Source organism: Helianthus annuus, chromosome 11 (assembly GCF_002127325.2).
Source record: "Helianthus annuus cultivar XRQ/B chromosome 11, HanXRQr2.0-SUNRISE, whole genome shotgun sequence".
NCBI classification, from domain to species: Eukaryota; Viridiplantae; Streptophyta; class Magnoliopsida; order Asterales; family Asteraceae; genus Helianthus; species Helianthus annuus.
Genome location: NC_035443.2, coordinates 19,187,465 through 19,201,854, shown reverse-complemented (window position 1 = coordinate 19,201,854; position 14,390 = coordinate 19,187,465). Strand labels below are relative to the sequence as shown.

Sequence of the window (14,390 nt, the reverse complement as noted above, 5' to 3'; positions counted from 1 at the left end):
GGTTGATCGATTGCAAGTTGAATAACAATCTGTTGAAGGAGCATGAATATGATCGTAGGGATATCAAAGTCAATTAAAGTGGGCTAAATAAATGGAGAGGAACCAGGAGTAAAAAGAGTAAAAATCATTTTTTTTATAAATCATAATTAAAACTACGTAGTTTTGAGGGTTTCACATGTAAGGTTAGATGCTTAACAGCACCGTATTCACTTTCCCCATATATATATATATATATATATATATATATATATATATATATATATATATATATATATATATATATATATATATATAACATGTTAAATACATTGTTCCACGTTTCCTCACTTTTTTAGTTTTTTTCTCATTGAACCTCATACTATATATATGGTATGTTTGGCAAAAGTAGCTGGTAGCTTTAGCTAGAGCTTTTTAGATATATTTAGGTGTTTGGCAGAGTAGCTAGAGCTTTTAATAAAATGATCAAAATGGACATAACTAAAAAAAACATAACTAAAAAGTTTATTATCTTTAGAGATTAAAATAGTCATTTTTCCTTAAAAGTTTGTAGCTCCTTCTGAACGTTACTAGTATGAGCGTTCAAACAAAAGTTTTAAGGTCCTAACCTAAAGACTTTAAGCTCATTCAACCAAAAAGGCTTTTTTATTGAGTAGTAGGTTTTTTATAAAAAGTTAAAGTTAGAAGCTCTTAAAAGCTCAATGCCAAACATATCCATAGTGTTACATTCAATAGGGAACTATGAAACCCCTTATTTTACATGTAAAAAATTATTTTTATATGAGAAATAATAAAATAATTGTCACAGTTGTACTATGCAACTAATAGAAAGGCTGTAAAAGTGTAAATGCGAGACAAATATTTTCTTTGTTGTATAATTCCAAATATTCAATAACACCAATTACTAAGTAAATATAAAATACTCCATATCAACCAATAAATAAACGTCACAGTGATCACAACTTTATAAACATATAAGTATTGTATATCCGTATAACCAAGGTATTCGACTATCAACCATATGCTCTGTCTAAGATAACAGCTTCTTAGCATCACTGTCTCTCTTCTGCAGATACTCACTAAAATCATTGACCGGGTAGAGATCGACCGCAGATGTCGAAGAATCAGTGTACGTGAATGACATTTCTTCTGTTTGGTTCTCATTCTTGATCTCAAGTAGCTTCATCAATTTGTCACGATCCATTTTAGTCATTGAGTGACTTTGTTCAGCAATAAATGCTTCAGGAACTATTCGTCCTTCTAGCATGCTAACCACTGATGACATTGTTGGTCTATCGGCTGGGGAGATTGCGGTGCACATTAGAGCCAAATTGATAACTACCATCATCTCAGAGATGTCATATTCTGAACCCAGCTTTGAATCAACAAGATCGACCAAGTTACCCTCGGCTTTCAAAGCAATGGCCTAATATAAAGAAACAGGGGGGATAATGAATATAGATGTGTTAATGTCAACGCATAAGCCTTAACATGGGTCAATATGGTTTGTAACCAATAAAATTAAAACAAAAAGACGATTTATTTCAACATTTTTCTTTAAGTTAACACCATAAAAGCAAATATGCTTTCTTATTTTCCATGAATTTTGGTATATTAAGTCCCATACATGTTTTTTAATTTAGAGTAAACTACCATTTTGGTCCCTAAGGTTTGCCACTTTATTCCAAAACTCAAATCTTTTAAATCTGGGTTCCTGTGGTTTCACTTTTATTGCCATTTTGGTCCAAAAATGAAATCAGCTCATATTTGGCTAATAAAATCTTGTTATTTTGTCCTTTTCCTCAGAGGCAAAATTATTTTGACCGTTTTGCCCCTGAGAAAAAGGACAAAATAACACGATTTTATCAGCCAAATGTGAGCTGATTTCATTTTTGAAAAAAATGACAATAAAACTGAAACCACAAGGACCCCGATTTAAAAGATTTGAGTTTTGGACTAAAGTGGCAAAAGTGAGCAAACCTCAGGGACCAAAATGACAGTTTCCTCTTTAATTTAAAATAATGACATGTTAGTTCTTAAATTGGTTACAATTTGATAAAGTGATATTCAACTCTTTTGCAAAAACAAAAGTAATACCATCTTATTTTGACCCAAAAAAATGAAATAAAAATAAATTGAAGAGTTAATAAGTCACTATTAAAAAAAATCAAAAGTACGTGCATATTAGACAGGTATTTTTTTTCAAGTTGAGGGACTTTAATATAACAAAATTAGGTTGAGGGATTTTTTCATGAAAAATAAAAAAAAGTATGTGGGGTTTTTATAGTATTAACGATTTAACTATTATTTTTTCATAAGTTTATTTTGTAAACTAGCTATTTATACAATTAAAAAAATGACCAAAAAAATGTTGAGCGCAACAGGTTTGAACACTATATTATAAGCAGTTTGCCACCTCGAAGTTCATGTTAGTTACCCGATCAAGAAGAACAAAATGATTCTCCTTTGCTCTGTCAGCAATGTTAGCCATCCCGCTCACAATCTCTAAGAGGACAATTCCATAGCTATAGACGTCTGCTTTATCTGTTAGATAACCACGCATTGCGTATTCTGGAGCCATATATCCACTAAAATATGTAAAGAAAAAAGAGATTCTTAAAGTGTGATAATGGCATTACATTATAGAGAAAATGGTGTAAAGTAGGGCATAAATGACTCACTAAGTTCCGGCGACACGTGTGCTTATATGGGTGTTGTCCTCTTCATCAAGCTTAGCCAAACCGAAATCAGAAATTTTAGCATTCAAATCCTTATCAAGGAGCACGTTAGTGGCTTTGATATCTCTATGAACAATCTTTAATCTGGATTCTTCATGTAGAAAAGCCAAACCTCGTGCTATATCAATGCAAATTCTGTATCTTGTAGGCCAATCAAGTGCCAACTGCCATTCTTTAGGCCCTTCAAGCCGCAAGTCAACAAAAATTCAGCAAAGGTTAGATATATCATGGGACCCATTTTTCCGTAAAATAGAGGGCCCGCTTTTTCGGTAGACAAGATGATCTATCATGCGGGGTTCAACGATCTCAATCTAATCTTAATTAATAAATAAAATTCTCTAATAAATGTTTTGTTTAAAACATTAGAAAACTGTTAAATTTATATATTTCTGATATCTTGTTTGGCATACAAAATTTATAAATATTTTTATGAAACTAAATTGTTTGGATAAAACATGTTCAGGTCAACATAATCACTTTTGAGTTTCAACCCATAAAAAAGTTACCCGTCCGTTCTCTTAATGTGTCTCACCCATTCATTTTTCCAGCTCTATCCAAGTTGTTTCATACGTCTAAGAATGAAAATTTCGTAATCCAACATAGTATTTAAAAACTAATCTTTAGCAAACAAAGCACGGGCTAGACTGTTATTTTCCATGTATTCATACGCTAGCAACAATTGGTTTCCTTCGATACAACATCCATATAGCTTCACAAGATGCGGGTGTTGCAAAGCGGATATCATGCCTAATTCATTCAAGAACTCTCTATTTCCTTGCTTTGATTTGGAAGAGAGTTGTTTCACTGCCATTAAGGTGCCATTTGGTAATACTCCCTACACAATATTATTCATTTTCAACATTGTAAAAAACATTTTTCAATACTATGTAATTGAGAAAGAAGTTGTAGAGTACCTTGTAAACAGAGCCAAAACCACCTTCTCCAATCTTATTAGCAACATCGAAATTGTTTGTTGCAATTTTGAGTTGCTTCAAAGTAAAGGAACCAGTGTTTAGCTCTAGATCATGCAGCTCTAAACCATGCAGATCTGTTCCGCCACAATTGTAATTGACAAAAGATAAAAAAACGTTAGGAGAGAACTAAAATTAATAAGCACGTATTTGTAAACGTGACAATTTCAACCCATTACCTATAAACGAGCTGATAGGGGTGCTAAACAAGTTGTGTTCATGGGTTGGTGGGTTTAACCCGACCTGAACCCTAAAATTTTAGACGAATTTGAACATGACCCGAACCTGAAAATCGTGCCATACATATGAACCCGAACACAACTTGAATATTCTTGGGTGGACCCGAACACAACCCGTTCAACCCGATTTTTTTTGTAAATTAATATATTAAAATTTACTACAAAAACACACAAATGTATATGATACAGTTACAAATAAATTATACAATCTTGCATCAATTTACTTTTTAAGTTATAATTACAGCATAAATACACACTCAATTTAATTTACGACACAAAACATACAGTAAAAAAATATAGCATAATATAAATGTTTTAAACTGGTCAACCCGCCAACTCAACCGGGTTGATCATTAACCCGAACCGTTTAGCTAAACGGGTTTACGGGTTGAACCTGAAACTGACCCAAACTGGTGAATTTAGTGTTAGGTTAGTGTGGTGTGTTTTCGTGCCGTGTTAGAAATTAACACCCCTAATCACACCTACCCAACCCGTTCATCTTGCCACCTCTAAAGTATGGACGTAGTCACATAAATACCTAGTTCCATAGCGTCTCTGCAACGTAAATAACCACACCACCATAAAACTCCTAAAATTAAAATGATGGCACAAACTGCTCCACCCGCAATCCCAGCCACAATACCTCTAGACACACCGTTTCCATTTCCCCCCGATTGTGGAACGTGGTAATCTGAACCATTGAAATAAACAATGATTGAACAATTGTTAATGAGGAAAATCAACCAATAAATATGATCCTATATATTGATAACACCAATAAAGATTTACATGGTATTCATATAGAGCTTGCATATGTGCACTATTACAACCACAAAATTAAATTTTATTGAAAGCAATGTACATAAGATCAAAAGCAAAATCAGCCCACTTTAGTTCTGCAGGTAGCAATCTCCCCAAAATAACCTACTTACTGTCAAGCTCTAAAAGTTTTATCGGACCAACTTGCAAATGTCGGGTGTTAAACCAGGAATTGTTTCACAAGTGAATTACGTAATGACCAAATACACAAGAACCAGTTCTGCACAACAAACGTGCGACGCTATATTCAATCGAAAAAGTAAAGAACGAGTACAAGATATTGATAACTGGCTATGGGTTTATATAAGCATCCTTACATTATATAATCCTACTCAAATACGAATAATAACTAGACTAATCTATAAAATTCAAATACTAATTAACATATTATACTTAATCAGATAACTTGACTCGATATTATTCCATCAGATCCCCTATCCCACCCCATGAGACCAACCGAACCACCCTTATCTCTCGAACAAAGTTGTATTCGTTTAATATCAGGGTTACTGTCTCCGATGAACGTCTTGTTCTACAACTTATCTCGAGTCTTAATGCTCAATATGACGGAATCGGGATGCTTCTTCAACAAACCATTCCAATGGACGTGCGTCTTGTGAGTCTAGACGCAATTTCCAGGCGAGGCGCAATAAATACGCTTTACAATTACCGAGGTGATGGTTCAGTTTTTTTTCTTTATTTAATGCTTTATTATTTAGCTTCTCCACAATATAATCTTCCACCATACCGACCGAAGGTTTAATCATCCAGTTTACTTAAAGATCTGCATCACCGGGTTAGTAAACCTTTCGTTGATGTCTATCATTAACATAAAACTTCTGTAATGCTTAGCACTCAGTGTTTTTTAAATAGCGATTGATGCACATCCCGTGTTTATCCAGTCTTTTTTTTTTTTTTTGAATGGCTAATTTCTTTAATTCTCTGTCGTCTGTGGGACTTGAACCCAAGACCTTCCCCTTCCCAAGCTAGGTGTTTTTAAAGGCTTTGCCTTTATCCAGTCTTTTGTTGATGGCTTTGATGATGGTCTCGATGACTCATGTTGAACAATGATCATGATACAAACCTAGTTAGGTCACACTGGGTTGGGCCAGGCCCATTTGAAGCTGAATGGAGGGAAACGAGAGGGAGGGAAAACATTCGAAATTGTTGGGGATGGGGGACGATCCACGACATGAAGAAGTGGGGAATTCAATCTATAATTGTTCCCGCCTCAATTTTAGTTTAAGTATTTATCTTCTTCATTTGGTTTGTTCTGTCGTGGTTTTTATTTTCAGAATTAGGGTTGTTAACCTTGTGATTGGTGAATAGACCATCTCGAATCGGGCCGACTATCCCTTTGTTTCTGTTATAATCCAATCAAATTTTCTAGTTTCTAACAGATCATTTGATACTTTCTGAACTTTTGGTTTTCAGGTTTTAAATATTTTGGTATTTTGAACATTTTGATATTCTAACGTTTTGGTATTCAAGTTTTGGAATTACATTTGAATCTCAACTATTTTAGAACTTTTGGTACCAGTTAGATGATATAAAATGTTATATAATAATTTTGTTTATTTTACTTGAAGAATAGTATTATTTTTCTATATATAAGTGTATTTAAAATGCATTTAAGTGTGATTTTTTTCTCAGGCTATCGCTTCTTTGCACCTTGCTCCTATGCCCTAGGCGAGACCTGTGGCGCCTTTGACATCTATGCTGACGACATACACTTATTTTAGTTTATATTTTGTTCTACTTAGCAACTAAAAGATGGACTTTTTGTTTCATTCATGTCATTATTAAAAGGTAGGAGACTAGGATATCGATTTTAACAACGTTGCCTAATTTAATTTGGAATAGTAACGTTAGGGGCTGTTTGTTTACCTATTAATGAGCCTCTTAATGGTTCAGACATCTTACTAGTTCAGCACTTAATGGTTCAGACTGTTTGTTTCACGAGCAGATGTCTGAATGGTTCAGACATTTGCCTCTGAATGGTTAAGCATTATACAAAGTCTGAATGGTTAAGACCTCTAATTTGAATTGGTCAGACATTTGCCTCTGAACGGTTAAGCATTATACAGGCTCTTAATGGTTCAGACCTCTTACTGGTTCAACACTTAATGGTTCAAACCTCTTGGTTCAGCACTTAACCATTCAGATGTTGCCAAACAGCCCTTACTATCTTAACTAACTATCGTTAAGTCAACGTCTAAAATACACTTTGTTATTTGCAAGTTATAAACTAAATTGAACTTATTTAGACAAGTGCTAGGTCATTTGGCAATCTACCATAATCGTAAAAAATAGTACAAACTGCAAATCACGAACACCACATAGATCATCAAACACATAAAGAGTTAGTAATAGCTTACTTGGATCCACAGAAATAGCTGAGATAAGAGGACCATATACTCCTCGCGATGGGATATTGGTTGTCCCTTTTCTAGCCCAATAGAGACGGATTTCCAAACTACCTGTAACATTTACGGTATAAGATGTCACAATTGCTTTCATTGCCCCACCCGCTCTATCACTGATGTCAAAATCCTTCTCCATCTGCACACCCTGACACAGTACATACCAACCATTTATAACCAACAATAAATTAAGCTTACTTAAATCCTACGGCACAATAGTTCACTGAAAAAAGCAAAATGCCCATTTTTTATTACAATAAGTGGGTGCAGTAAGCTACTAATACTTTTTTTTTTATCTAGTTAGTTTTTAGGAGAGATGACAACTTTGACTCATTACTTATAAATAGCCAAATGATTGATTTTAGTTGTATTTTATACCAAACATATCATAAAATAAAAATCTAGCTAATAGTCAAACACGTTAATTTTTGGGTTTGTAGGCTTTGATAGCCGGCCCTAATTAGTTAGGGCAACCGGCCCTAATTAGGTTTTAGGCTCATTTAGTTAACTTGTTGAGTAAGGAGTTAACCCTAAACAACTCTAAGAATTGAGTATTATTTCACAAAGAAACTAAAGAGATACATAGGAATTTATAGAATTAGAAATTACACCCTTCTAATCTAGACTGGTGTCACTTTAGTTATTTATTTTTGCCTGATATTCCCCTGCAAGTTGAGGGCGGGGAACGACCTGCAACTTGGACCTAAGAAACGTGAAGCGCTGTGAAGACAACGGTTTTGTAAACACATCAGCAATCTGGTCGTCTATTTTAATGAACCTGATAGACAACTTCCCTTTAGCAACTTGTTCTCGAACAAAATGAAAATCTACTTCAACATGTTTCGTACGGGCATAAAAGAATGGGTCAGTTGATGTAACACCCAGTTCTTGAAGAAGGGATTTAAGCCAGATTATTTCAGCAACAGCATCAGCAATGGCTTTATGTTCGGATTCTGTGGAGGACAGAGAGATAGTCTTTTGTTTGCGAGCAGACCATGAAACTGGAATTAGAGCCCAAATATATTGCATATCCCCCCGTGGATCGGCGGTCCACCAGGCAACCAGCCCAATCAGAATCAGAGTAAGCTTGAACAAGGGAACTAGAACCATCATCCCAAAAAGAGTCAGAAAAGGCATGAAGATGCGAAGCAGATGAATGCCGAAAAAGAAGACCGAGGTGCAGAATTCCTTTTAAGTGCCGTAAAATACGTTTCACAGCAGACCAATGAGCTTCAGTTAGGATAGAGTTAGTGGAGTCAGTATAGGCCGAAGGATCAAAATGTTTAGTTTGTTTTGGGTTTTGTCGCAGGTGAGAAGGACGAGTTCTAGGTGGCAGAGGTGGTGGAGGTTGAATAGTCTCGGGTTGGTGTTGAGTGTGGGCAGGTGGCAGAGTGCGTGGTGGGCTTGGTGGGTGTGGTGTTTTAGATGGTGTAGAGAAGTCAGGTATTAGGTCAGGGAATATAGAAGTGTAAGGAGATGAGGGTGGGGAAGTAGGTTGAGTAGGTAAAGGTTGATTGTAGGGAAAAAAATATGTTCATTAAAGCGAACGTGTCGAACAATGTACACACGTTCGGTTTGAGGGTCAAAACAACGATATCCATGGTGAACGGGACTATATCCAAGAAAGACACATGAGACAGACCGAAAATCAACTTTATGACGGTTGTAGGGACGAAGATAAGGAGAACATTGATAGCCAAAGACACGAAGAAATGTGTAATCTGGTTTACGGTTGAAGAGAATTTGAAAAGGAGATTTTTCTCGAGTGACTCGAGAAGGAAGACGGTTTATGAGGTAGACCGTTGTTTCAAAGGCAAAAAACCAAAAGTGTTGAGGCAAATGAGCTTGAGCAAGAAGAGCAAGCCCGGTTTCCACAACATGGCGGTGACGTCGTTCAATAGTCCCGTTTTGTTCACTCGTGTGAGGACACGACCTGCGATGAATAATAACAAGGGATGTAAAAATCAGATTGAACGCTTTTGAGCTTGGTGTTGAATTGGTGTTCCACCATATGCACAAGGTTGGTAAATTGAGTATAAACATCTGATTTTTGAGACAGTGGATAAAACCACATATAACGAGAATAGTGATCAACACACAACAAGTAATAACGATAACCATCAATAGACAATAAGGGAGAAGGTCCCCAGACATCACAATAAACTAAATCCAAAACTTTATCACTAAGAACGGTTGATTCTTGCAAATGAAGTTTAGATGACTTGCCCATTTGACAAGAAATACACAACGATGATGACAGTTTATTTGAAACAAGTAAAGAACATGAAGAAATAACAGAATTAAAGACTCGACTGTGAGGATAACCTAATCTTTGATGCCATATTGTGGAGGAAGCTTTGGTGGCCGTGAAAGCAACTTTAGGAAGCAACTGAAACCGAGGAAGGCAGATGGAATAGAGACCCTGTTCACTTGGACCCCTGAAGAGGGTAGCTTGTGTAAACTCGTCCTTCACAACAAAAAAGGAAGGGTGAAATTCAAAGAAGACGTTATTGTCACAACAAATTTTTTGTACAGAAAGTAGGTTCTTTTTAAGTTGGGGTACATGATGAATGTCTAAATGGTTAAAAGTTTTATTTGTGGAAGAAAATTGTTTAGAGCCAATATGAAGAATAGGAAGTGGGTTACCGTCACCAACATGGAGAGAGTCAATACCATAGTAAGCCTCGGAATTGTCAAGGCTGGACGAGTCTAGAGTGCCATGATGATTAGCGCCTCTGTCCGGATTCCAAGTGGAGTATGAGCCAACATCAGAAGCAGCGTAGTTGGCTTGTGCACGACCATTAGAGGACTGATTTGGACATTGAGACGGAATGTGTCCGATTCCACACCGATTGCAGTGACCATAAACCATGTTCTGGGTGGAAGCCCAAGAAAATTGTCTTGTTCCTTGTTGTTCTCGGCCACGGTTGGAGCGAGTGTTGCCGCGATAGTTGCCACGGTTCCTCGATTATTGCGGTTGTTATTGTTGGAATGAGGAGAAAGTATGCTTGCGGTTGAGAAACTGAAGAAGTGGCAGCCTGTTGAGTCGGGGATGCGGGATGAAGCTGATAACCAATCTGGGCAGCCATGAGTTGAAGGGTTTTAAGTTGTTGCTGAATGGATTCAAGACCAGCGAGGGGGGTGACAGGTACAGTGGCAGCCGCAACAAGAAGCTGCGATGAGAGGTTGCGTATTCCATCATGGGTTCACCAATATTGGCGAGAGCAGTTGCGTATTCCTGAGCACGACTTAAGTAATCAATTGGTTTTTCATTGCCTTTCATGACAATTTTAAGGAGTTCGTTTTTAAAGTAAATTCATGAGAAGATGTTGAAGGAGCATAAGCACGCTCTAAGGCGAGCCAAATGTCACCGGAGGTCGTTCCTTGAACATGTTGGAAGGAGGCTTCAGAAACAATAGAGACAAGGATCATTCGAACATGAGCATCATTAATTAGCAATCCACCCTCGATAACTAGGATTATCAGTGGTGGCAACTTCAGTTGTAACTTTTTCTTGTGGACACGGAATCGTACCATCAATATAGCTGAACAGATTGTTGGCGATGAGGAAAAGTTCGATCATATCTTTCCAATAACCATAATTTTTAGGGTTCAACATGAAAGCAAATTTGTGAGAGTTGTGAGCCGTCTTTTCTTGGGTGGTGAAAGGAATGATAGCAAGCATCGGAAGATTTTAGATTGGAGCCGGAAGTTATCGTTGGCTGGGGATAGGTTTGCCGGAAATTGACGTCGGCAGGGAGGCTGGTGGTGGGACTTTTGAAATTCTTAGTAAAAAAAAAGGAAGGCTCTGGATATCAAAACAACTCAAAGGATTGATTATTATTTCACAAAGAAACTGGAGAGATGCATAGGAATTTATAGAATTACAAATTACACTAAAGACCCTTCTAATCTAGACTGGCGTCACTTTAATTATTTATTTTGGTCTGATAACCCTAATCTTGTTCCATATATACCCATGATGTAGTTGTAGTCTATGTCATTCTGTGAACCGTTGTGGGCATCTAATAAAAATGAAACCCTAGTTGCAATCCGTGGACGTAGGTCACCTTGACCGAACCACGTAAATCCTCGTGTTCTTTATTTTCTGCTAGTATGTGTGTGCGTTTGTTCGCGTCCGCTCGAGCTTACTCTGATTCGATACCCTGACACTAACAAGTCGCCCAAACTCCGTTTTATTTCACCAACTTCACTATTCATAACCTTCTTTTTATTAATAATGTTGCTTATGTAATCACAATAAACACCTTCACTATTCATAACCTTCTTTTTATTAATAATGTTGTTTATGTAATCACAATAAACACCTTCACTATTCAAAACGTTCTTTTTATTGAAAGAGTAAAGCACACATATGGTCCCTGTGGTTTATCAAAATTTTGGATTTGGTCCCTAGCTTTCCAAAAGTACACGGATGGTCCCTGTGGTATGCACGCATTTAGTTCTCAGCCAACAAATCTAAAGGTTTTAGCACCTTCAAGTTAAAGACTAAATGTGTTACAAATTGCAAACCACAAGGACGATCCATGTACTTTTGGAAAAAGCTAAGGACTAAATGCGTTATAAATTGCAAACCACAGGGACCATCTATGTACTTTTGGAAAGTTAGGGACCAAATTCAAAATTTTAGTAAACCACAAGGACTATCTCTTTACTTTACTCTATTAAAAAGACATGAAAAGTGTGGGTTGGTTAAATCCAATCTGGTCGACTAGTAAGAATCCAACATTTCAAATGTCTCAATATTTGATATTGAGAAAATATTTATCCATGAGAACTCACCTGGATGTAGATATCAAATACACGTCTCCCAAGGCTGCTATATGTTTCATCATCAGTGAAAAAGATCTCAGCAAAGTGAAGACTTACATTATAGCTTCCGTCGTGCATACAGAAACCATAATACGTCAAAGATAAGGCTGATGTTCGTGCATTCATGTACAGTTCAGAAGTGTTCGTTGGGACCCCAGAAACAATATAACTGTCATGATTGTTGTCGTCTAAGAAGTTACCGGTATTGCTAAATCCCCATCGACTTTCTACTGCAGAGAAATCTGAAGCACCCCCTTCTTGCAGGTCACTTTCATATTCCTTTTTTCCATCTGTTAGTTTTCTTCCACCACAGTTGATATACAAGGAGGTCCAGTCTATACAAAGAACTATTTAATAAGTAAAAAGTTCATCAAGATATATGATAGAGTAAGATGTCATTTTTGTCCCTGAGGTTTGACCACTTTTGCGACTTTCGTCCAAAGGTTTGTTTCTCCATCAGTCTCGTTCGCTCCATCCATTTTTCTCCGTTAAATGAGGGGCATTTCCGTCTTTTTATACATTTTTTATTAAAATAAAAAAAACACTATAAGAAATAAAGATCCACCTCTGTTGACTTTCTCCCCACCCAAACCCTTTTTAAATCACAAAAAATGTATAAAATGATGAAAATGCCCCTGACCTTATAAAATGGATGGAGTTAACGAGTTGGATGAAAATGGCAAGATTTCAAACCATTTGGATCTAAATGCAGAAAAACAAATCTTTGGACGAAAGTTGCAAATGTAGCCAAGCCTCAGGGACGAAAGCATTTTACTCTATATGATAATAATATGTAACTTTAACATACTTGTTGGACAAGAACTATCCCCCAAACATGAGACCTTTCTGCTGCTAAAATAGTACAGAGGTAGGAATGGTATTATGCCACACAGATATGACCATAACCAAATATTTATTTGGATTAAAAAAAATCAAGGTAGAGAAACGTACGAGATATTATCTGTTGAAAATGAAGCAAACAAGTTTCTGCACGAAACAGAAACACCAAGATTACTTAGCCAGTGCAATTAGAAACACTTTGAGAGAGATGGGGGCGGTCTTACGTTTGCCGCATCTGACACCTTAAATCTCTGTTGCTTTCAAAAACGTTGTATGACAAATCACTGGAAGAAAATGTTCAATATTAATATACGACTATACAAGGGAACATGGATGTAATTTTACTTGTACAAACTCACATCAACTGTGATGTTCACACTACATAGATCATATCAGTTGATTTATACAGATTGCAACTTATTTGATAACACCATATACTGGTTATTGCCCCCACTTCAGTTATCTCGTATACAATTCTAACAGTAGATTAACTTACACATTATCTGCTGAAGTGGTCATCCAATTAGGCACCGTTCCGGATAGCAAGTTTCCAGTAAGATAGCTAAAGTCAAAACAAGAAATTAGTATGTGGAATGTTCAATTCACAATGAAAGATTATTTAGAAACACGTGGAAGGATAATCTTGCAGTTATATTGAAAATCTTATTAGGACTTAAAACTAGTAAGCATAAATACGGTTTCGTCTTCATAATCTGTAGTCAGATAGCAATTAATACATTAGAATAAAATGCTTACATATAGTCTGTGTCCTGTAGATCAATGAACCTTTCAGGAATGGATCCATTAAGTTTGTTAAAGTTCAAGTCTCTGAGAGAACAACATAACCAATGAAGGGGTGATATCTGGTTAAAAAAACCCATGTGCACTGATACGTGATCACTAAAATGCTCACATCAACAAGGCAATGCAAACATAAATAGCTGCATGTTTATATCACTGCAAAGAATTGTTTTAATAGCATAGTTAGCGGGGAAAATTACTAACAAGAGTTTGGATGAAGCAATAGATTTCGGTATCTCGCCGATTAGATTGCAACTCCTCAAGATCCTAGCAAGATTGTGTTAAGTTAGAATACATTACTTGAAGTATTTGAAGTATGAGACATAGATCGATGTTATAACGCAAAGATGAATAAATGAACATATTAAAATAAATTAGTCGTACCAACTATTGAGCCTTACTTAATAAATGTACCAACCAAAGAGAAATTACAAATGTTTAAGGTATAGTGACTCAACACTCCCATGCTCACAGTCACGCTAATAGTCACAACATCTCCTCATGTTTACATAGGTTCATAATCTCACATGGTATTGTATTGTATTGAACTCAGCACACTTTTCTAGCAACACACACCATATAACTTATATCCTACAACATTTTCACTCTATGTGTGCAGTGTGCACCCATGTCTTATGTTTTTGTTGTAGAAGCCTTCAATAGGAGAAATATGCGACATCTAAAGAGTACGGTCCCGTCTAGATGCTAAATACTTTTAATTTAATAAAC

General features: G+C 36.3%; 1 protein-coding gene across 7 annotated transcripts in view; it reads right to left on the bottom strand.

The window, feature by feature from the left end:
* Positions 1-891: 891 nt before the first annotated feature.
* The window catches only part of LOC110898801 (probable leucine-rich repeat receptor-like serine/threonine-protein kinase At3g14840), a 37,122-nt gene continuing 23,623 nt past the window's right edge, over positions 892-14,390 (bottom strand). For 2 of the 7 annotated variants that reach the window (XM_035979636.1, XM_022145645.2), the window contains 14 exons: positions 13,866-13,928; positions 13,617-13,688; positions 13,357-13,422; positions 13,085-13,144; positions 12,972-13,007; positions 12,829-12,872; positions 11,991-12,355; positions 7,143-7,335; positions 4,484-4,636; positions 3,650-3,783; positions 3,361-3,570; positions 2,679-2,917; positions 2,435-2,585; positions 892-1,423 (listed from right to left, as the gene is read on the bottom strand). In XM_035979636.1, the coding sequence (XP_035835529.1) occupies positions 1,028-1,423; positions 2,435-2,585; positions 2,679-2,917; positions 3,361-3,570; positions 3,650-3,783; positions 4,484-4,636; positions 7,143-7,335; positions 11,991-12,355; positions 12,829-12,872; positions 12,972-13,007; positions 13,085-13,144; positions 13,357-13,422; positions 13,617-13,688; positions 13,866-13,928 (2,182 nt within the window). In that variant the 3' untranslated portion in view covers positions 892-1,027. The remainder of the gene's footprint in view (positions 1,424-2,434; positions 2,586-2,678; positions 2,918-3,360; positions 3,571-3,649; positions 3,784-4,483; positions 4,637-7,142; positions 7,336-11,990; positions 12,356-12,828; positions 12,873-12,971; positions 13,008-13,084; positions 13,145-13,356; positions 13,423-13,616; positions 13,689-13,865; positions 13,929-14,390) is intronic. The other 5 variants (XM_035979637.1, XM_022145642.2, XM_035979640.1 and 2 more) reach the window with 5 other exon arrangements.